General features: G+C 50.3%; 4 protein-coding genes and 4 non-coding genes across 9 annotated transcripts; 2 read left to right on the top strand and 6 right to left on the bottom strand.

The window, feature by feature from the left end:
- Nucleotides 1-1,380: 1,380 nt before the first annotated feature.
- Nucleotides 1,381-4,657, bottom strand: SURF2 (surfeit 2). Its single transcript, XM_075439633.1, has 6 exons — nt 4,501-4,657; nt 4,025-4,179; nt 3,694-3,797; nt 3,045-3,236; nt 2,307-2,458; nt 1,381-1,477 (listed from the first exon to the last, which is right to left on the bottom strand). Exons 1-6 carry the CDS (start codon nt 4,603-4,605, stop codon nt 1,394-1,396), a joined length of 792 nt encoding a protein of 263 aa, XP_075295748.1. The 5' UTR covers nt 4,606-4,657; the 3' UTR covers nt 1,381-1,393.
- Nucleotides 4,613-9,590, top strand: SURF1 (SURF1 cytochrome c oxidase assembly factor). Its single transcript, XM_075439627.1, has 9 exons — nt 4,613-4,837; nt 5,661-5,742; nt 5,867-5,994; nt 6,360-6,442; nt 7,265-7,456; nt 7,746-7,818; nt 8,190-8,352; nt 8,803-8,884; nt 9,155-9,590. Exons 1-9 carry the CDS (start codon nt 4,775-4,777, stop codon nt 9,219-9,221), a joined length of 933 nt encoding a protein of 310 aa, XP_075295742.1. The 5' UTR covers nt 4,613-4,774; the 3' UTR covers nt 9,222-9,590.
- Nucleotides 9,591-10,312: 722 nt separating this feature from the next.
- Nucleotides 10,313-14,328, bottom strand: RPL7A (ribosomal protein L7a). Its single transcript, XM_075439630.1, has 8 exons — nt 14,276-14,328; nt 13,601-13,721; nt 13,016-13,165; nt 12,380-12,520; nt 11,944-12,023; nt 11,469-11,599; nt 10,963-11,032; nt 10,313-10,481 (listed from the first exon to the last, which is right to left on the bottom strand). The coding sequence occupies exons 1-8, from the start codon at nt 14,276-14,278 to the stop codon at nt 10,377-10,379; spliced, it is 801 nt and encodes a 266-aa protein (XP_075295745.1). The 5' UTR covers nt 14,279-14,328; the 3' UTR covers nt 10,313-10,376.
- LOC142363681 (small nucleolar RNA SNORD36) lies at nt 11,676-11,748 on the bottom strand. The gene has a single exon (XR_012765879.1). It is a non-coding gene; the product is annotated as a small nucleolar RNA SNORD36 (small nucleolar RNA).
- LOC142363688 (small nucleolar RNA SNORD36) lies at nt 12,195-12,271 on the bottom strand. Its single transcript, XR_012765886.1, has one exon. It is a non-coding gene; the product is annotated as a small nucleolar RNA SNORD36 (small nucleolar RNA).
- Nucleotides 12,591-12,656, bottom strand: LOC142363690 (small nucleolar RNA SNORD24). The gene has a single exon (XR_012765888.1). It is a non-coding gene; the product is annotated as a small nucleolar RNA SNORD24 (small nucleolar RNA).
- Nucleotides 13,233-13,305, bottom strand: LOC142363689 (small nucleolar RNA SNORD24). Its single transcript, XR_012765887.1, has one exon. It is a non-coding gene; the product is annotated as a small nucleolar RNA SNORD24 (small nucleolar RNA).
- Nucleotides 14,329-14,403: 75 nt separating the features above from the next.
- Nucleotides 14,404-21,044, top strand: MED22 (mediator complex subunit 22). 2 transcript variants are annotated; one of them, XM_075439632.1, is made up of 4 exons: nt 14,404-14,544; nt 15,027-15,107; nt 15,452-15,660; nt 19,809-21,044. In XM_075439632.1, the coding sequence occupies exons 1-4, from the start codon at nt 14,422-14,424 to the stop codon at nt 19,999-20,001; spliced, it is 606 nt and encodes a 201-aa protein (XP_075295747.1). In that variant the 5' UTR covers nt 14,404-14,421; the 3' UTR covers nt 20,002-21,044. The 2 variants fall into 2 exon arrangements, with proteins under 2 accessions (XP_075295747.1, XP_075295746.1); XM_075439631.1 differs by having other exon boundaries at nt 19,803-21,044.
- The last annotated feature ends 123 nt before the right edge of the window (nt 21,045-21,167 follow it).

Below are 21,167 nucleotides of genomic sequence, written 5' to 3'. Positions count from 1 at the left end.
CTTGCTAACATCACATTGGTTCCTTGCACTGTTCTCTCCCTTAAGAAAGCTGCTCGAGGAGTAATTCTGCTGAATACCTCAGGCAGGAGCTGTTTACCAGGGTCTCCTGGTAAGGACACTAACCTGGACAGCTCAGCTGAACGGTTGCATTTTAGGAGAGAAAACAAAAGAACTGATGACAAATAGAAGAGCACTGTTGAATGTTAAACCAGCGATTTCATCATCTTAAGGGGAAAATAGCCTGTGTAATAGCAAGATGTGCTGCTGGAGAAAATGAGTTGGTATGTGGGGGTAGATGGGAGGGGGAGCCAGCATTTTAGTTCAGGTCACAAAGAAGGCTTTCTTTTTAAATAGGTTTTGCAAGAGAAGCTTTCACCTCAAGCGTTCACTGTGCCTGTCTCTTCACAGCAAAACAAACTGGTTCTTTCAGTTACGGATATGCAGCACAGGATGCTTTCGCTCGGTTTCACTGCAGGTCCTAGAATGGTTTTAGACTACATTGAGGGAGCCATTCTCAGTTATCTTAACTGCTGTTGATGTTCATAGTATTTATAAATGGAACAATAGAAACAGTTAGCCCTTAAGTTGGCTTTTTCAGCTTACATGTGTCCTGTCTGATGAGCTGGATGATGGACTAGTCTGAAATACTGACCGGTTTCCTCTGTGAAAATCAAGTCCCCTTTCCAACAAAAGACCCCAGAAAAGGAACTGATACTGTCCCTTGCAGCAGAAATATTTCTGTACTTAAGGGGCATGGTTAGGTGGAGGGCATTATCAGATATTTCTAGGCAACGCAATATGCAGACTTACTAACTGTGAGTCCTGATGCAGAAGATTGTGGTTTCCTGCACACTGCTGTATTCATGCATCTCCCCCAGATACAGTGACCTCTCTCTGGCTGAGAAGCTCTCACAACCAGGATGTCAGCTATCAATTGGCTCTGCAAAGTGTTCTGGAATTCATTCTGAGTATATTTTTGCTTTCTATGTGGAAAAAGAAATAAGTATAAATTCTCATTTTATGCTGTATTTTGTACCTTAGTTGTGTTTGAAAATGTTTTGATTTTTGGAAACAATCAAAATAAAACAATGGCATCTTTGTATCCACTTGGCGTGTGTGGCTGGTGACACTCCAGGGATAGGCTACCTGGAAATGCTGTCTCCCACCTGCTGAAAACCATCTTTCCATAAAGAGCTCTGAGCACTGGGCTGCAGTAGTCATCCTCCTTCCCTTGGTGGTGGGGGGTGGCTCGAGGCTGTTGGCATACAACTTAATTCCACCCCGCTATTCCGCTCCCCAGCTGTAACGGTTAACTGGAATAGCCAAATGCTACAGTCTTCTGCATCCTCTAGAACCATTAAACAGGCTTCAGGCCACATATTTATCATAAAATTTATTTGCCATTGGTCACTTTCTTGAAGTTCTTGGGTTTTCGATGATGACTCTTGAATTTCTTCTTTAAAGGGCCTGACTGTTGCTGTAGAGGAAAAAAAAAAAAAAAGTTAATCAGCTTATTTCCAAGACCCAAATCCAGCCCTGCTCAAGATAGCTTAAAGAAGAGAAACCAAGTGTGGTCTCCTTCACCAACCAGAGACAGAACGAGCGCAGCCCCGGTGACAGAGCCAGCCAGGATGTCTCCAGGCCCTATCCCACAAGTCAGCATCCCTTTCTCCGACAGGCATCTGGTTTCTCTGGGTACAAACAGTGATGGTCCCCTCACAGAAACAAGCCTAAACTTCATCCAGCCTTCACTTTCCAGTTTGATACAGTTAGAAAGGATGCAGCTCCTTCCTCAGGGGCTGCTTTGGAGAGTTAAAGGTTTCTCCATCTTTATGAATTGACATCTACCTGCTTCCCAGACTGAGAAGGATCAGTTGTATCCTGTAAGGCAGGACCCAGCCAGCTTCTCGAAAGAGGCAGAAAAAGGGTCTAGAAGAACCCTGTGACTTCAAAAGGGTTTAACTCGTGTATGCGTATGGGGAAGAAGATGACAGAACCCACAAGGCACGCTTCAGTCTCCCCTGTGAAGATGATGTGCCGCAGGATCCCACCAAAGATGAGCTGCTTCTACAGGCAGGAACATCCCAGTCAGCGCAGGCAGGATAAACACTTACTGGGAGTAATTCGCACCTCAGGATGCGAGTCAGTGGCTGGCACGTGGGGGACGTCTGTGCCCCTGAACGTCTGTGCCCCTGAACAGCTTTGCACCTTCTGCTGGTTCCCAGACAGGAACCACATGAACACCTACAGGACGGGATCCCAGTTCCACGCTCCCCCACTGCTGCATGCGGCCCTGCGACTCCCACCTTTCCCCTTTTGTTGCCAACTGCTCTTCCACCGTCCTCTCCGTTCACGTCGCCATTCTGCTTGGCCCCGTCATCCTCACTGTCTGTTGCAAAGTCATCGCTGCCCTTTGTGGTTTGTGGAGCTGCTGGGCTTTTTTCTGGGAAGAGTGCAGCTAAAATAAAAAGATTTAGCTCAGGATCAGTTCCCTGTGCACACAGGCTCTGCCTCCCCCGAACTTTACTTCAAGGGCATCAAAGGCGGTTTGCCAAGCTGATTCCAGTCCCCAAGCATACACGTGTCACTACTGAAATACCTGGGAAATAAACACACTGGTGTTTTATTAGGAATGAGCCTGGTGCCCTGCCTGGGAACCGCTCAGCACCGGCGGGTCTGTGGCGTTACACCTCTGCTCGCCTACGGCAAGGCAGCGCGCCAGGCGTCAGAACGGCCTGACCAGCTGCTGTCAGACTCAAGGGCTTGCTGGGAAACGAGGAAAGCAGAGACACCTAAAGCAGCAAATCCCAGTGGATCTTGTATCCCTCCCCTCACTTCTGCGATCCAGCTCTGGTTATTACTTAGTGATAACTGCCATTTCTTATTTGGCGCTGGCAAGCTTTGCCAAAACCCAAGAACCCCAGCCTGGATGGAAGTCAGACGCCTCCGGCACACGAGCAGCGGGGATCAGTATAAACAAGCCAGGAGAAAATTAGCCAACAAACTCCCTTCAGGACACAGATGATACCAAAGCTCTGACTCACGTGGGTACAGGTCGCTCATGCTGTCATCCGTCTCCTCTCCGTCCTCATCGCTGGATTTTGGCTCCCAGAATTCCTCTTTTCTGTAAGGCTGCCTGCTCCCGTTCTTTTGGTCATCAGGGTGCTGCGTCCGCTGCTTCCTCTGTCGCAAGCAGGCAGGGACGTACTCCACTCCTTCCTTCTGGCACTCCTCATCTGACAGTGCAAGGGGGCGGGCAGCACTTAGCCAGGCCACCCAGTCACCCAGGTCCTTTTCATTTCCATATATAAGCTCTAGCTTATATTAAACACAACTCAAAAGCACATTGAGCTCCAGCTCTAAGATACATTCACATAATCTACAGCAATACTACAGACCATGAAAGATGGGAAAGATGTTAACACAGAGACTGTGCTGGACGCATGAACCACCCTCTCTGGGGAAGTTTTAGAACCTCTCCTCTCACGTAAGGATGTTGCGAGGTATTTGCTGGAGGCCTGTTGCTCCCTATACCTAGGATCTTCCTTCCTAGCTGGGAAGTGCACACAGCAACAGCACAACATTACTGTCAAGCTAAAGAAAATTTACTCCCTTCCTTCGTGTAGAGCTACTGGAATCTCAACAACCCAGGGAAAAAAGTTGTCTGGTTATATCTTCAGAAAAGCCACTTACATGTTTTTAGAGCCTTCTGGTAGCGCTTCCCTTGGACATGACGCAGCACGTGCTCTGGAAACTTGTTGATGTGTCTGAGAGTGAGCTTGCAAAACAGCTGGTGCCTGACAGACACAGAAAGAAAGAAAAAGCCAGCAACAGAGTTTAAGTATGCTATTACTTAAGAACTTTTCACTTAGAAGCACCATGCTCAAAGTTGATCAATACTTCATAAAGACTTTCCCAGTCTCCCAAAACCCATAAACACTCAAGAACTTTATAAAACTCAACCACTTTATGTCTGAGATCGAACAAAGTGTGAAGCATAACACACAAGAGGAGCAATACGTACAGGTTCTTTGTGCTGGGCACTATATGGGGCTCAAACTTGCCATAGTCGAACTCTCTGGCTGTCTTGATCAGCCGCTGATACTTCTTGCCGTTCGTATACGCCTGCAGCTCCGGCAGCCGACATGGCATCTCGTGGCCTGTCAGCCTGCATCTCACCTGAGGAGAAACGACGCCAGGTCGGGGAAGCCCAGGGGAGCGTCCCAGAGCTGCGGAGGGCAGGGGAGACCCCACCGCCACAGCGGGAGAAAGACCTCCGGGCCAGGGAGCTCACGGGGGCCGAGCCCACCCCCGGGGTACCCTGCCCGCGCTGCTCCCAGCCGCCCTCGCGCCCCCGACGGCCCCCTCAGCGGCCGCGGCCCCGGCCTTCCCTCACGAACCCCTCGGGGAGGCCCCCGTCCCCCTCCCGGCCCCCCTCCGGGGGCGGCCCCGGCCCTCCTGGCCCCCTCTCAGCCCCGCACGGCTCGGCTCCAGCCCCACCTTGCCCGGCTCGGCCAGGCTGAGGAGCGGGTGCTGCCGCAGGAAGAGCCGCTCCGCCTCGGGCACCTCAGCCATGGCCACGCCGCCGGGCCCAGGCCCCGCCATCGAGCGACTCCGCCAGCGAGCAGAGCGCCTCCACTTCCGGTGCCGGCCCCGCCAGGGAGCAGCCGGCACCACAGAGAGGGCCGGCTAGAGAGGGGCCCGCCTGCCGTCCGCGCCGGGACCGTCTGGGCCGGGGGCGGGTGGAGGCGAGGGGGACGGTGGCGGCGTTGCCATGGCGATGGGGAGGCTGCTGCTGCGCGCGGGGCCGCGGCTGCTGCGGGACCGCAGGGGCTGGGTGAGGGCTGAGGGGAGCGGGGCCGGGCGAGGGCTGGGAGGAGCGGGGCCGGGCGAGGGCCGAGGGGAGCGGGGCCGGGCGAGGGCTGAGGGGAGCGGGGCCGGGCTGAGGGGAGCGGGCGAGGGCTGAGGGGAGCGGGGCCGGGCGAGGGCTGAGGGCAGCGGGTGGGGGCCCAGTCTGAGGGGAGCGGGTGGGAGCCGGACCCCGGCTGAGGGCTGAGGGGAGCGAGTGAGGGCCGGACGCCGGCTGAGGGGAGCGGGGCCAGGCCGGGCCGGACCGGGCCAGGCGAGGCCCCGTCCCCCCGCAGCGCTCGGCGCTGTCCGTGCGCCCGGCGCGGCTCCCGCAGCCGCCGCCCTTCCGTCCCCGGGGCCCGGGCTGTGGCTGCGCTGGGCTGGTGCCCCCCGTCGCGGTGTGGGGACCGGCCTCACTGCGGCGGGCGAAGCGGGACTAAAAGTGAGTGGAATCGGTGGCAAAAGGGCTGTGAATGTGTCCGTGGGCCGCTCCAGCCTGGCGGGGAGGAGAGGGCCGGTGCTTGGCTGGCGTTTGTTTCAGGAACAAACTAAGATGGTGTGTACGCTTGCTGATGGCGTGGATGAAAAGGGAAAGATCATTTGCTGTGCTATGGTCAGCTCTGTGATTAGAATTTGGTTTTATTTTTTTAAATGATAACCTAACCCATAGTGTTTCACGGGTGGTTGCTCAGATGAGATTTAAGTCAACGGGTAAACAAAATTTTATGCAATCATTAATGCAACTGATATCATCTAGATACAAATTTTACAAAGCAGAGACACTACAAAAGAATCCTTCTTATTTCATGTAGGTATCACATTGCTTGATCAGAAGAACATTTTTTGGATATCCCATAACTAAGGCAGGTTCTGGTCCGCTCCAGCAGACTAAAGGTAAGAAAAGATTTGTTTGGGTTTCTGCCCTGTTTCAGCCTTATACCAAGAGGTGACATTTCCTGCAGCAACTTGGCAGCTCCTCTCCTGTACAAATCCTACTCATCGTTCTGGTTTTGTCTAGATGTTTGTTTGAGGTTCTGCAGAACACGAAGTTCTACAACAGCTGCTGACGCACCTGGAGAGGACATCATACTCAAATGGGGTCTTTTCCTGGTCCCTCTGACCGCATTCTGTCTCGGCACTTGGCAGGTACAAATAATTATCTCATTTTTTCAAGAGATGAGCACTTGAGGGCTGTCAGGTTTTTCTTTTTCTGGCTCTTTAATCTAGTTCACATCACATGCAGGGTAAAGATTTACTGTTATTTTACATTTCTGTTTTCGAAGTGTCCATTTGTAAGTCTTTAAAGGACAGGTTCTTATTTTTTACACTTTTATTTCAGTGTAAATATTTCCTCGAATTAAAGTTAGTAGCCTCCTTTTTCATATGTCCAATTACCGTGTTTTAAGCCAGATCTGAGAAGAAACTTGTGACAAAGATTTTAAGGCTTTCTGGGGTTGTCACATTGCTCTGTTCTACCATAAGGAATTACTTTTGTGTTTGTGTACTTTCAGGTTCAGCGACGAAAGTGGAAATTAGATTTGATTGCACAACTGGCATCAAGAATTACATCAGAGCCCATCTCTCTGACATTAGAGTACGGAAGCTGAAATACTTTATGAGACAGTTTATTGTCTGCAGAGCACTGACCGGGTGCTGGGGATATTGATATGGTCCCTGCGCTAATGAGCTTATGCTAAACTAAACTGCATGAAAATGAAGGAATCCAGTGGGAATCAGGACGTGCAAGCAAATTAGAAAGATAGACATCCTGTTAATTTTCTTATTTTTAGTAAAAGAGCAATTGAATGCTTCCCTGTGGGATACTCTAAATGCACATATAAAGGATGAGTCTCTGTTCAGGAGAACGTGGTATGTGGTTCATGCCATATGGAATCCTCCGGGAGAAGGACAACTTGGTAGCTGGTGCCTGGGATGTCCCAGAGGGATTATTCCTGCAACAGGGAGTCTTGGATCGATAGCAGCCGCTGCCCCAAGTGGGGACCAGTTGTGTCAGATATGAGAGAGGCTTTTAAGGTCCCTTGGCCGCATGGCACAACTGTCAGAACAGTCCAACTGTTCAATTCCATGGTCTGGGATGGGAAAGAAATGCTCCCTGTTAGCTGGAGGCACATGCAGCGTATCCACCTGCTGTGTGCGCCATTGGAGTGGCGCTGGGTTAGAGATATCATGGAAAAGAACTGCTCTCTGGATACTCACAGTCATCTCAGTTTGATTTACTCTGATAGTAATAAAATATTAAGCCAGCTGCTTATATCATGAGGTGTTTGTCTTCTGTTTCTGTTTGCCAGCTGGCTCTAGAGTGAACCATTAGGGAAAAAGAGAATCCCACGATAAAATCCCCTAATTTGATTTTCCTGTTGCAGCCATGATCTTGTTTTCATCTTGTTCCATGCAGCCCCATGGAACTGAAGGAACTGGAGTACAGACCTGTAAAGGTCCGAGGGCATTTTGACCACTCCAAGGAGCTCTATATTCTGCCACGGTCACTCGTGGACCCTGGGAGAGAAGCCAGAGAAGCGGGGCGGCTGACATCCCACCCGGAAAATGGAGCCAATGTCGTTACTCCTTTCTACTGCACGGAACTAGGGTGAGTTAATGAAAGTCATGGTTCAGGCGAGCAGCTCGCTTCTGTTTTGAAAAGGTGGTTGGGTTTATATAAATGGCCCCCTCTCCCTTAAAAGGCATCTCTGGCAGTCTGTTAGGTCACTGAGGCTTGGTTGGAAATAGTATTTAAATTCCTCCATAATGTGCACTTAGATGACAAAAAAAGTGGCACCAAACACGTGGGTTGCTTCTTTCTTTGCTACTTAGTTCTAGGGAACAGCAAGAATAAACTTCCTTTCACTCATGAGCCGTGCTTCTTTCTGTAACTCCAGGGTCACGATTTTAGTCAACCGAGGATTTGTGCCCAAGAAGAAACTGAAACCGGAGACCAGGCTGAAGGGACAGGTGAGGGGGATACAGGGGTGCTGCGTAGTGCTTCTGCCCTGTGGTCACCCGGACGCACCACTGACAAACCAAGAATGGGAGTAGCCACGTTCAGCAGCATGGGAGGCTACTTAAACAGTCACTGCACTTTTCAAGGAAGGCAAACCTTTTCCTCCCACCTTTTTAAGTAAAGAATGTTTTTAACAAACAAGGAGCTGTTCTTGCCCTGCTTTTTTCCCTGCTGTGTTGCAGCTCTGTCCCAGTGCAGGGCACAACCACTTGATTTATAATCAGACCCCACAAATGCCTTGTATTTCTACCAGGACCTGGTATGCCAGAATATGAAATGAACCGTGAATTATTCCTTTTTTGTCCTCTGCGCTTCTCTTCAGATTGAAGATGAAATTGATCTCACTGGGGTGGTGAGGTTATCAGAAACCCGGAAACCTTTTGTGCCTGAAAACAACATTGAGAAAAACCGCTGGCACTACCGTGACCTGGAGGCTATGGCAAAGGTGACCGGCGCCGAGCCCATCTTTATCGATGCAGATTTCAGTAAGTCACCAAGGAACCCAACCCCACCTGCAGTTTACATCAGTCTCCCCCCGTTTCCGTTCAGTTATTTCCCCATGGCACTTGACAAGGTAGAATCATAGAATCATTCAAGTTGGAAAAGACCTTTTAAGATCGTCGAGCCCAACAAGGTACCTTTCTCTTTGCATACTCTGCTAGGCCTGTTTTGAAGGTGGCAGGCAGCCAGCCCTGGGGAACGGTAGCATGCTCGGGAGTGATGCAGGTGGTGTGGTCGATGCCGTGAGCACGACCAGCCACTCGCTATAGGGCCGCCTGCCCCACAGCTCTGGCTTCGCTGGTAACTTGGGAACACCGCTGCCTGCGGGAGAGGAGCGGGCTGTCCCCACGACTCCTCCCGCGTCTCATGGCAGGGGCAGCTCCGCGCGTGCAGGCTGGGGATTTAACGCGTGTTAACCTGTGTCGCACCTGTAGGAAGCACCGTCCCAGGGGGGCCCATCGGAGGCCAGACCAGAGTCAGCCTGAGAAACGAGCACATGCAGTACATCGTCACCTGGTGAGTTACCCAGCCACCTTCCACACAGTTCCTTAGGGTAGAGCTTCGAACTGCATTCTGCTGAAAGCAAAGGAGCAATTTTTGCCTGGCATTCTTGCTCCTGTATCAGTAAGACTGGATGAGCTCTTAAGCTACAAAAACCTGAAGTTTTAACCCAAGTAACATTTGCAAGGCAATTTGAAATAATTGTGCTTTATTGCACCATAGCTGACTTAGGGAGGTCCAGTCCATCTTGAAAAGAAGGTGTAAGTGCGTGTTTTTCTTCCATAGGTATGGCTTATGCGCTGCAACTTCATTCTTGTGGTACAGAAAATTTATACAAAAAATACCTCTGTGAGGGGAAGGGCTGATTTCTTCTGTACTACAGTCAAGAGCAGACTTTATAGAAGACAACAGCCTCACCAGTCCTGAGTAACTGAAGCACCCAGTTTCAGGGCGACACGTTCAGTTAACGTGCAGCCGTCAAGAACAGACTTCAAGCAACCGAAGCAGTCTGAGCTCCTACCAGTGTGATTCTGGCTGCAGCTTGGAAACACTGAACTTAAATCTTTGAAGTGGCAGATGAGACTTCCAGTGAAGCTGATTTCTACAATTTATATTGTACTCTCAAGCATACATTTTTCTCATGCTTGGTTGTAAGCTACAACGTTTTAACTTCTCCACTGCTGCATTTTCATAAAGACAGCAAGGGATTTTGTAAATCAAAGTTTCTTTGCACCGAGTAGTTATTCCTGAAGTCAGGAGTTGCATCAGAATAAAGAGGGCCTATAGGTGCTCACGCTGTGACTTGAATTCAGGGTTACTGTGGGTACTCAAGTCTAGCTGGGTAAGGCAGCCTGTGCCTTTCTTTGCAAGAGCATGATGAAGTGTAGCAAAAATAACAAGCAGCTACATCAGCTGGAGCCTTACCAAGCTTGGTGGCCTCCCACAACACCACAAGACCAAGTGAGCAGTCAAGCAGGAACAGGAGAACAAGAAGGGCTAGATTCTCCCGCACTTCAGCCAGCCTTTGCTGACCCTTCTTGCCCTGAAGACACCCTACAGGAGGTCCCCACCTGGTCAGCCTGGTAAAGTGCTGGAACACCCTGTATAACCCACACTGCAACCAAGTCTGAAGTACTAATGGAGATGGGCTGGAGCCATTTCCAGTTGAGAGGTATCTGCATAAGCTAGGCTTAAAGCCAGAACTAGCCTAGCCCATTCAAGTTTATGATCCCACAGCATAGGCAGCTGAGCTGCTGATGGGCTGCATGTTTGAAGGACACGAATTACTACATCGGATGAGTAGTTACGGGCAGTTGTTCCAAGTAATAACCTGCTCTATGGAGCTGTTTCTGTGCAGCACTGTTCAATCATTCACTGGAAGGCAAGCAAGGCAATGCTATTGTGCTACCCACTGCCCGGCACACTCCCATTAACAGAGACCACTGAAACTTAAGCTGGGGATTTATTCTTTTTATGTACAGAAACACGGTAGCAATCCAGTACATCTTTAGCCCAGCTTAGTAGCCAGTTCTTTAGCCTTTGCTTTTTCAAGCTTAGCAATGCGAGCCACTGATTTTGGACCCAAGACGTTACCACCCCAGTGACGACGGATCTGCAAAGAAGTGAGAACAGGTTAGATGCCTCATACAATCCCTTACTACGTCATTCAGTCAGCTTGCTCCACTACACTCCTTTCTGCACAAGCACTCCCTCACCGAGGAAGTCCTGCACATTTCAAGCAGTGAGCTACATTTCAGGGCAGCGCAGAGATACAAGAGTTTAAAATCTTTCCCCATGAATGGTGCTGGATTCAGCCATCATATAGCTTCTGGACGTGGGGGATGGAGCTGAGCCGAGCAGAAGCTGCTGCCCTCTCTACAGCCCTAGCCCTGCGATGGCCCCATTCACTTGGAACTTGGTGACAGCATTCACATTGTACCCCACCCTCAAATAAAGATAGCTAGGTACAACACACCCAAGAAGCTTCAGGCTGATGTCACTATGTCTGAAACAAGTTGCATTTTACTGGGAACCTTTTGGGGACATTTACACTATAAACTAAAAGACAAGGCTAGCAGTACAAAGAATCTTACCTCATCGTATCTGTCATTGTAGTTGGTCTTGACAGCCTCCACCAGCTTTGCAAGGGCTCCCTTATCCTCCCTGTTGGCAATAGTTTTAGTTCCTTTACAGCCTCAATTTAGCATTTTTCATAAATCTTTCGCCTCAGGATTTAAGAGCTCATAGTAGCAATGTGATGTTTCAGGTTGAGCATAAGCATCACTGCAAAGGGTTAACCACTCCAACCATCAGTGCTTTAGGAACTTGCACTGCTCAGATTAAGGTTCACAGCTCCAGCCACATATTTTGGAGTAGCCATCCATTTTGGTAAACTGAAATAATCTGCATCTTCAGGATCTGACAGAGCTCTTCATACCAAAACACACTGATATTGCACATTATAGAGGCAGTATTTTATTTAGTTTTACTACTTCAAACTAGAGACCCCAGTTTGCTCTCCATCTGCCCTACCGTCTGTGCTCATGGGAAGTTTGCTTTCTCCACTAAAGCGAATCAAGTCAGCACACACGATACTTACGGGTTCACTTGGGTGAAAGCAACAGAAGTACAAGTCTTCCTGTGGACCAGACGCCCCAGCCTGGCTTTGCTCTTGATGATGCAGTACGGCACTCCCATCTTGCGGCACAGAGCTGGCAAGAAGACCACCAGCTGAAAGGAAAGGGAGCGTGCTGTGTAACTGAGAGAGAACATATTTTTATTCTTTGCATCAGCCTGGGCTGTGGCAATTGCTCAGTGTTAAAAAGCTCGTTTTGTTCTTCACTGTTGAGTCAGGTGAAGAAATTCATACATCATTGCAAGGGCCCAGCCTCACTGTAACACCAGAACAACTACGAACATGCATAAGTACTCCAGTTCTGACAAATACATCTTTTTATGCGTTCTCTCTTCATGCAACAAATTTGTTCTAGAATGCATTTTCACCCCAAGTCCCATTCTGACCTCAGCTTACGTTACACAGGCAGCCTGTAACATGCGCCAGCGAGTATGCTTACCTCAATGGGGTCCACATCATGGGCAATAACTACGAGCTGAGCTTTCTTGTTCTCTACCAGAGTTGTGACACTGTTAATACCTAAAAAACAAGTTACAGGTAAGCTTTGATTCCACTCGGCCTATTTTCAGAGCTTTCTTATAACCTCCATACAGCCGCTCAGATTCCACAGCACAGCCTTATTACGAAGGTTATGAAAACTTCCCACACCTGTTCAGTAACACGGGGAAGGTATTCCATGGACAATTTGCTAAAGCTCAGGGTTAAAAAGCTCGTCTATTTTGCTCTTCACTTTGAGCTCAGGTGAAGAAATTCATACATCATTGCAATAGCTTGTCCTGCTTAGTTGGAGCGAAGCACCAACCCTTCTCATCAGTCTCCTAACTAAATACCACGCTCCCATACGTGAAAGCAGCCGTGTCCACACACAAAGTTACCTGCTCGGAGGACCGGTGGCCGCTTAGTCGGAGCATCTCCCTTCCCGGCAGCTTTCTGCTCAGCACGAGCCAGTAGCCTCTGCTTCTTCTCTTGCTTGTTTTCTGGCCTGTATTTGTGTGCCAGCTTCAGAAGCTGCGTAGCTGAAAGAGAACATCTACTAGTTAGTGGCATAACCTGAAAATCTAAGCATTACTTTTCAAAATACTGAAGTGCATCAGCGATCTTGGTGGTTGTCATCAAGTATATTTAGACAGCAAAAAGTTAGCATCATTTGCACAGTGCAAGGGCAGAGTGCCTCTAGAGCCCGTATTTACCTCTACGCGCACCTCTGCTGGCAGGGGGGAAGAACAGACTGCAAAGGCAGCATACCGTTAAGGTAACTCTCGGTTTGGGTCATTAAGTAGGAGATTTGGTACTTTCTATTCCCTTTTCAAACTATGTAGCAGCTATCAAGACTTAAGCCATTCAGACAGGAGCTTGCTGTTGCCATCACCCCAGTCACTATTAAAGCCTCCCTAAAATGCTTCCAAAGATAGCCTCTAGCTTACCTTAAGTCTTACTTAGTTTCTTTCCCCTTCTGAGGCAAATCCCATCAAGGGCCCAACTCACAAGAACTCTGTGGGGCGCATCCTTACCTGTCTGGCGGTCCAGAGCCTGAGTGAACTGGTTAATGGCAGGAGGCACCTTCAAGCGTTTGTAAAGAATGGACCTCTGGCGCTGCAGTCTGATGTAGCGTGGCCATTTCACAAACCGTGTGAGATCACGCTTCGGCTGGATATCCTGTCCTAAAAATACAGACTTTAACTCAAAGCTGTTCCAGACCCATGCAGCACCAGCGTGGACTAGCCCGAGTGCATCAGTGATCTTGGTGGTGATATGTCAGCACTATCACTCAGATAGCAAATATTCTTTCACATCATCTGCACATCGTACAAAAACAGCACTACGGAAGTCTGATCTGCCACACCATGTGCAAAGCGGCAAGATTCATCACAACAGAATCACATAACGAATCTACGTAACACAGAAAATTCAGCCAATTGTCCACAGGCACCTTCATATACCTAATGAAGCACAGCTCTTAATTGTAGGCAGCAAAGCAACCGCCTTCATCACTCTCTCCACTCTACCACTCCATTACTGTACACTTCTGTCCATGATTTAGACATCTGTCCAGAAAACAAAAAGACCTTCAGTAGCTTAAACACCCACGTACTCACCAATGCCAAAGTTCTTGGGCCTCTTCTCAAAGAGGGGATTGACAACCTTCTTGGTCTCCTGCTTCTTGACTACAGCAGGGGCTGGTGCCACCTTCTTGCCCTTCGCCTTCTTTCCTTTCGGCTGCAAGGAAGAAACACCCTCGTCCTTCTCTTACCTCCTCTACGTGAGTACTCGAAGGAGCTTTCAGTCCACCGTGAAAACGCATTTCCCGGGCAGCCCCTAGCCTCCCCCTGCTCTTCCAGAGAGCAAATCCTTTGCTTTGACTTCAAAACGCTTCCGAACCTCCCGGAGGCGGACGCCGTTTAAAAACCTCAGCCGGGCAGCAACGGCCCAAGCAGCGGCTGCCGCTGCCCGGCTCAGCAGCCCCCGCCACCCCCACCGCCGGTTACCGGCCACCGAGTAACCCGCCGGGCGTGAAAAACTGGGAAACACGCTGCGGCGCGGCGCGGCCCGGCTGCCCCGCACCCCGTCCCGCCGCAGGCAGGCGGGCAGGCCCGCAGCCGGCCTCCCCCGGACCGGCCCCGATCACCGCAAACCGCGCACCAAGAACCGCTCCTCCGCCCCTCCGTGCTACGGAGCACCCGCGCGGCTCTCCCTGCCGGGCCACGGCCCAGCAATGCGGGCGGATGGCGGCGGATGACCCCAGCCCCCACACGCTCCCCGTCGTCGCTCACCATCTTGGACTGAGGAAGAGAAAGGGGGACCGCAGCATGCTGGGAAATATCTAGCGGCCGCGACGTCTCGCGAGAGAAGGGCGGTGTCGCGCGCGGGGGGGCGGGGCCGGGGTGGGGTCGAAAGGGGCGGGAAGGCGCGGGCCGCCATGGCGCAGCAGCGGGTGCTGCCGCAGAGCAAGGAGACCCTGCTGCAGTCCTACAACAAGCGCCTCAAGGACGACGTCAAGTCCATCATGGACAACTTCACCGAAATCATCAAGACGGCCAAGGTGGGCCGGGCGCCTAGCCGAGCCCCGGGGGGCGGGGGCCGCGCCCGCGGGAGCACCCGGGCTGCTGAGGGGAGAGGGGGTCGGCCCTGAGGCGGAGATAGGGGTCCGTGAGGGGAGAGCGGGGCCCTGAGGGCAGAGCGGCGCCCTGAGGGGCGCGGAGCGGGGAGGTTTCTCCCGCTTCCCCCGCGGGCGGCCGTGGGGGTAGAGGGTCCGTTCGTCGGGGCGGGCGGTGCTCCATTCTCCCCGGCTGCTGCTGGCCTCCCCTCCGCTCTGCGGGCAGCCGAGCGGTGTTGCTGAGCGGGGGAGAACCGCAAAAGCAAGCAGGGAGGGTAGCAGAGATGATCCGTGGGTGCCGTAGAGTCCAGGGGCCGCCCCGGAGATTCCAGGTGTGGACTGAACTGAAATGAGGTGCCTTACAACGCGTTAATAGTGTATCACGATTTTAGTATGTAAAGGTGGATGCATATACTTTTTTTCTTTAGATTGAGGATGAAACTCAAGTGTCTCGAGCAACCCAGGGCGAACAAGATAACTATGAGATGCATGTCAGAGCTGCAAACATAGTGAGTAGCATCAGCTGTTCAAATCAGTGGGTAGCACATCCTTCAGGTACTGTTGTGGTCATTATTGCATCTAGGGCAGCCTTTATAACGCTCATGAGGACTGCTGCTAGAAGAGTAACCTGATATTTGGGGTGGCTGTTGGGTGAATTCTTTCTCTAGGGGGTAGGCTGAGTAGCTTGGCATGTCAGCTACAGGCTTCTGTCAGAATCCTCATGTAATGTGGGAGCTTCTACTTTATTCAAGGCTTGGGCTGAAGGAGCAGCTTGGCAGATCTTGTTTTGGAATTGGAGCAAAGCGCTGTGCTGATATATTATGTGCTGTGTGGTCTTTCTCCCTGCTACAAGGTCCGCGCTGGTGAGTCCCTGATGAAACTTGTGTCTGACCTGAAGCAGTTCTTGATCCTCAATGATTTCCCCTCTGTGAATGAAGCTATCAACCAGCGCAACCAGCAGCTGAGAAGCTTGCAGGAGGAATGTGACAAGAAGTTGATTGCACTGCGGGATGAGATCTCCATTGACCTGTACGAGCTAGAAGAAGAATATTACTCTTCCAGGTACAAATAAGGCAGTGGACTTCTGCCTTATGACTCCAGCCTTTTTGGGGTAGTTAGTCCAGACAGGCTAGTAGTCCTTAGAATATAGGTCTTGAGAACGTTCCCAACAAAATTTCACTCCTGTTTTTAACTAGGTCAAACTCTTTTTCTGCAGCTAAAGCAACTGCCTTTTTCTTGTAGATATCCTACAGGGTATAGTGTCATGGTGAAGGAGGTGTTCACACCATCCAGCTCTAGGTGCCTGCTTTAGTTAGGTAGATTTGACAGATAATTTGCTTAGGCTTCCTTTGTAATCCTTGTAAAAGGAGAGGAATTTCCTTGGGGGTATAGGCTTCTGTCTGAGAAGCCCTTTGGAGGAGCCTCTTTCTCTCTTCCCCCCCACGCCCCACCTAGAGAGACTAGCTTGCTGAGCTGGGTCCTGGTGTTAGATGAGATCACCGTGTCTTTGTGGTGAGTTCTTTCACAAGTGACCTGGTTACACAGTGTGCCTTTCCCCTTGTAGTCCACTGCCCCCAGCTGCCTGGAGTCCTCTTGGGGCGAACATTTGAAATAAGCAAAAAAGACTTTGCTCAGTTTCATTGAATCATGAAGTATTGTGATAGGATTTTCTATGGAAGACTTCTGGATTTGTTTGTGGGATTTTTACTATTTTTAAAATAATTTTAGAAAACAGGCTTTAAGGAATTCAGACACTTTATTTTTTTATTTTATTTTCTGTCATGCACTCCAGCACTTCTAGTTGATGATGCAGTAAATGAAAGCAGGAGAAGACACATGAGAACCTGATTATTTTGGCTGCACTGTCCAAGCTAAGTGAAGTCAGTGCAATAAGGCTATGATTTCTAAACAAAACTTAACTTTTCGAAATCTTATTTATAATTTTAATGACCATGTTTTCTATTTTTGCCTTTCCCTTCTTTCTAAAAATGCTGAATGCCTGTAACTCCAGCTAAGTCAACTAAAACCCTGATTGCTCAATATCTTTGGAAGTTAGGCCATTATTTATGGGTAATATATGTATTTTAAGAATAAAAAGATATTTATATGACATAGGAACTGCTACAACATTGGACGAAAACTTGAGGTAAAAGTTTAGAGTTGTTTTTCAAACTTTACTCAGTTTTTTGAGGGATTGGCAAGGTATCCTGGAAATAGAAGTGAAGAGCAATGGTCGCAAGCCCAAGCACCAGTGCAGGCCCCGGTAGGTCAGGGGTGCATCCCCTACATAGGCTGCACACAGCATAGGAGTGAGCTGTATCCAAAGCGATGCGGTGTGGGGTGATGGTGCCTCACGTGTGCCAGACGTACTTCTCCCACACTGTCACCAGACTGCCACCACTGTGTGTCAGTAGCTTTAACTTTTGGACTGAGGTGTTCTGACCATGCTGGCATGGTCTGTTCACCTGCCTGGCACCTGATGCCGTGTCAAGCAACCCTCCATAACAGAACTAATACCTAAGCACAACCGTTAGCACACACCAAATGGATTTGCCTTTGTTCTCTTTCTTGTAAGAGTGGTCAAAAGGGGACGAAACTTGGCAGCTCTACAGAGCTGTGATCCCTCCACTGAAACCTCCTGTCACGTAGCACTTAGTCGTTTGCTTTTAGCACTTTTTCCCTTCCTGTGCTCTTTCCTGTCTTTCTCTGCACCAAAGAAATTGTCTGTGTAAGTATAGAAACAGTGATTTATTCAAAGTCCTTTTATAATTAGAGTACGAAGATATTTTTAATGAAACCTTATTGTCTAATGTGGGAGAAAGGGTTTCTGTTATGTCACATCATCTTGAGGGATAATCATGTTTAAATGGCTGTAAATGCAATAGTTGGTTTGCCCACAAACGGGCGTTCTGTGCTGGCCTGGGAGCCCAGCTGGGATTGCCTCTCTGCACCATCTGTTACTTTCTCGTGGTTCTGGATCCCCCAAGATTTACAGAGGTGTGCAGTCCCGTGAGGCCAGGACGTGGGTTCTGCACAGCCATCCTGCCGAACTGCTCCCCCGTGCTCCCGTTCCCCTCAAGGTCACTGCTTAGTTTGTTTGAGGTTGTCCCTCCAGGGAAGGCTGTAGAAAAGCAAGCTCCCTGCAGCAGCACACCTCCAGGTGCTGCAAAGCCGAGAGCTGCCCTGTGCTGGGTAGCTCGTTTCGTCCCTGTGCACTGCTGCTGCCAGCTGTGGAAAGCCTGTGGAGGAAAGTGTCTCCTGCCCGGCGGCTGTCACTGCCATTGTGCTGAAGGGGCTGAGGAGGCAGCCCCTGTCCAACTCGGTAACTAATAGGATGTGCCTCAGGTTTTGTTGCCAGGCTTTTTATGTGTGCGTGGGGGTTTTGATGAGGAGACCTGAAAGCAGGTCCTTGAAACTAAAGCTGATTGTTCTGAAGGAATCTTTGCCTTCAGTGTCTGTTAAGCAGAGCTGTTCCTCTGCACACAGACCTGGCTGTATGCCCCGAGCAGAGTAGTGAAGTCCCTTCCACGCACTGAGAAGCCCTCAGTCAAAGGACAGAGTAGCAGGTGGCCAGTGCTGTTACGGGCATGCAGTAAGTGCTCGTTCACCCTGACTTCTGAAGCGTGTTACATGAAAGGTGAAGCTTAGACTTTTGGGACTGTTCTAACTGGGGCAGCAGGAGAAGCAGTTATGCTTCTGACACAGCTAAAATTTTCCTAGTAACTCACCTGCCAGGATGTGGTGTGGTGGATGCTGTGGCCCGGTTCTCCATGGAAACCATGGCCTCAGGTCTAAGACTGACAGAAAAAGAGTGGTAGTCCTGGTTCCGTCCTGAAGGTCTTTTCTGATTGAACCCAGCTTCACTTTGTGTTGGGGGCTGTAGGGAAGAGTGATCTTCCAAGGGATTTTACAAAGGCCCCAGATATAAAACCTGTATCCGCTGCCTTCTCACTTCTGCTGCAAAACCAGCTTGGTGATGCTGCCAGAAAAGAGCTCAAAAATAGGTGCTTGCAATTAGTGCTTTGTGTGCTTGCTCCCCAAAGCGGTAACGCCACGTCCAGCTTGCCTTCTCTCATCCTAAACCCCAAACTTGCGTTTATGTTCCATTGCTCCCTCCTCTGAGATCACAGGAGCTGTCTCAAGTGTGGGGTTAGATCTCAACACGTTTCATGTTTGTGCAATTTGAAGTGTCTCCTATTTCTGCACTTAAAATCAAGGCATCTATTCAAGTCCATACAGTGAAAATGTAAATAAAGCTGCAACAACAAAATCACTTGACCCATTGGGTTTGTTTTACTCTGAACGCAAGCTGCTTTCTGCTCCAGCACTCACTTTCTCTTGTGTGTGCAGCTCCTTCCTCTCTTTGGAATTTGTTTGGTTTTGTTACGGTTTCTTCCATCATTTTTGTTTCTAGTTTTGGCTCGTCCGCATTGTGTTTTCCTCAGAGCACAGGCAAGAATTGGCCAGTTGTTTAAAACCACTGCTTTGCCACACTGCTCATTCACCCAGGTCTGTAGCCTGCAGTGGTCAAATCCAGCAAGCTGCTTTTAGAAGAACTCTTCACTCAGCTCTGCTGAAAAAAGTAGGAGCCATCAGTACTTTATAATCAGGCTGGGGAGCTTTGACAGAAGAGCCAAACCTGTGGAGCACTTTTTTGAAAGGCCAAAGGTGCAAATAGGTTTCTTCTTTATCATGGCAGGGACAGGCCATAAAACGATTGTGCTAGATTTTTGCTGAACTTAAATTTAGAGCAGGATTTCCATTTTTTTCTTCAGGCAGGTTGTGATCTAACTCCAAGTAAAATAATTATGGATGAGGCCCTTGCCTCACTCCAGTCAGCAGAACTCCCGTGTTTGGGGTGCCAGGACTTCAGCCCAGATCTTTCCAGGGACTTACAGCGTCTGGATGAGAGCTGAGCCCCTGTTTCAGTCTGTAGCAGCCGCTGTGTCTCCAAAACTATGCTGATCCTCGCCAGGCCCGTGAGATTTAAGACCAGCCCTTAAGGGGTAGCTTAGGGAAGGCCAGTGTCACAAGACTTGTGATGAATTTCTGAACACAGACCTTACATCCACGAATGTTTGTTTTGCCATTTTCTTAATGCTTTGCTTCTGTCTTGCTCCCCTCACCCTTTCCCTCCCCCCCCCCCCCCCCCCCCCTTACTGCACCTGCTCACTCTCCTTACTGGGGTTGTTTGTTCTGGAAAGCTACAGTCTGTGTGACAGCAATGACCTTCCACTGTGTGAAGCCTACTGGAGAGAAGAGTTTGACACGCTGTCCCCCGAAAGCTTCCCCATGCCTCTGGCAGCTGCCGCGGCAGAGCAGAGCGTTGCTCCCTCGCAGAGCTCAACCCCATCGCACCCGCACGTGAACGGGCACGGGGCAGGCCCCGCCGAGCACTCCTGAAGAGGATCCCCTGCTGCTGAGCACGTTCCTCCTGCCGGCACCACGCTGCTGGATGTCTTCCACCTGCTGTACCGAGCAAGCTCCCTGCTGTCAGGAGGAGGCACTGGAGCTGTGTCTGCGGGTTTCTGCTCGCTGGATGGCCACAGGGCTTTCTCCACCCCGGGACGCTGCCATGAGTGTTCCTCTCCCTTAAGAGATAGTGATAAGTAAATACAAAATTATTGTTCTAACGAGTTAGAGTTAGGTTTGCTTTTACATGGCAGTTACGTGTAGAGTTCATTAGAAATCAAGTTTATTTACATGTGAGTCTCAATGAGCACACGCTGGAGTGTTGGATTCATTTGGGATAAAGCCGAGCCCGATGCGGGGGCAGTGAGTGTTCTGGGGCTTTTACCCTGCTGCCCAAGGCTGCTGACATTCTGGCTGCTTCAGAGCCCTCTCAGGATTGCATCTGACCTCCGTTCTACTTAACTACTGAGTAAGAATCTTGCAGTATTTTTTACACAGCAATCTTCAGTGTCAGAGTGCTTTGCACACTTGAACTTCTTGCTCGCGGTCGTTCGGGAGACCCGTACTGAGGAGCAGTGTTCCCCTTCTGCAGAGGGCGAGCTGAGCCCTCGGACGGAGGCAGCGATGGTGCCGCCTGCTCCAGGCCGCAGATCGAAGCAGCGACACGCTTCAGTCCGATTCCATTCTCAGTATTTACACAGAAACCTGCTGTTAACACAGCCTGAGCTAACACGGAGCCCAGACGTCGGCTGGTGGTTTCGTCTGATAAGAAGCATCTTGGGATGCCCGGGGTGTGTGGAGCCGCGAGGGCTGTGCCGTCGCTCTCGCCATTTCTTCCGGAGACGCGGTTGCGGTGCTGAGCAGCGCGGCCCTGCTGCGTGGAGCGCGGTGCTGCCGGCACAGCGCGGTGTCGCGCAGCCGCGGGCCGAGCCGAGCGTCCGCTGCCCAGGATGTGAATTTTGGTGTGATTTGCGTTCTGTTTTCCTTCTGTTCCATTTATTTTTGTACTGAGGAGGTTTAATAAAACTAACTCTTTTGTATAATTTTTAAGGCGTGTGTTTCCAGCCACCGGCTTTGCGACCATAGAGCGACGCCGGCTGTGCCCCGGGACGCACGTTGCCCCGCGGGGTCCGAGGAAAGCCCCGCTCCCCCCGCAG

Source organism: Opisthocomus hoazin, chromosome 19 (assembly GCF_030867145.1).
Source record: "Opisthocomus hoazin isolate bOpiHoa1 chromosome 19, bOpiHoa1.hap1, whole genome shotgun sequence".
In the NCBI taxonomy this organism is placed as follows: domain Eukaryota; kingdom Metazoa; phylum Chordata; class Aves; order Opisthocomiformes; family Opisthocomidae; genus Opisthocomus; species Opisthocomus hoazin.
This window is presented reverse-complemented; position numbering and strand designations above follow the sequence as displayed.

Excerpts from the sequence above, each read along its gene's own strand:
- SURF2 (XM_075439633.1), bottom strand. The coding sequence starts at position 4,605 with ATGGCGGGGCCTGGGCCCGGCGGCGTGGCCATGGCTGAGGTGCCCGAG. Across the intron at positions 4,180-4,500 it reads GCCTGGCCGAGCCGGGCAAG|GTGAGATGCAGGCTGACAGG; the intron begins GTGGGGCTGGAG and ends GTTTCTCCTCAG. Across the intron at positions 3,237-3,693 it reads CCAGAAGGCTCTAAAAACAT|ATGAGGAGTGCCAGAAGGAA; the intron begins GTAAGTGGCTTT and ends TTGCACTGTCAG.
- SURF1 (XM_075439627.1), top strand. The coding sequence starts at position 4,775 with ATGGCGATGGGGAGGCTGCTGCTGCGCGCGGGGCCGCGGCTGCTGCGG. Across the intron at positions 5,995-6,359 it reads TCTGTCTCGGCACTTGGCAG|GTTCAGCGACGAAAGTGGAA; the intron begins GTACAAATAATT and ends GTGTACTTTCAG. Across the intron at positions 8,885-9,154 it reads ATGCAGTACATCGTCACCTG|GTATGGCTTATGCGCTGCAA; the intron begins GTGAGTTACCCA and ends TTTCTTCCATAG.
- RPL7A (XM_075439630.1), bottom strand. Across the intron at positions 11,600-11,943 it reads ATGATGTGGACCCCATTGAG|CTGGTGGTCTTCTTGCCAGC; the intron begins GTAAGCATACTC and ends CTTTCCTTTCAG. Across the intron at positions 11,033-11,468 it reads GCTTTCACCCAAGTGAACCC|GGAGGATAAGGGAGCCCTTG; the intron begins GTAAGTATCGTG and ends TATTGCCAACAG.
- MED22 (XM_075439631.1), top strand. The coding sequence starts at position 14,422 with ATGGCGCAGCAGCGGGTGCTGCCGCAGAGCAAGGAGACCCTGCTGCAG. Across the intron at positions 15,108-15,451 it reads ATGTCAGAGCTGCAAACATA|GTCCGCGCTGGTGAGTCCCT; the intron begins GTGAGTAGCATC and ends CCCTGCTACAAG. Across the intron at positions 15,661-19,802 it reads GAAGAATATTACTCTTCCAG|CTACAGTCTGTGTGACAGCA; the intron begins GTACAAATAAGG and ends TGTTCTGGAAAG.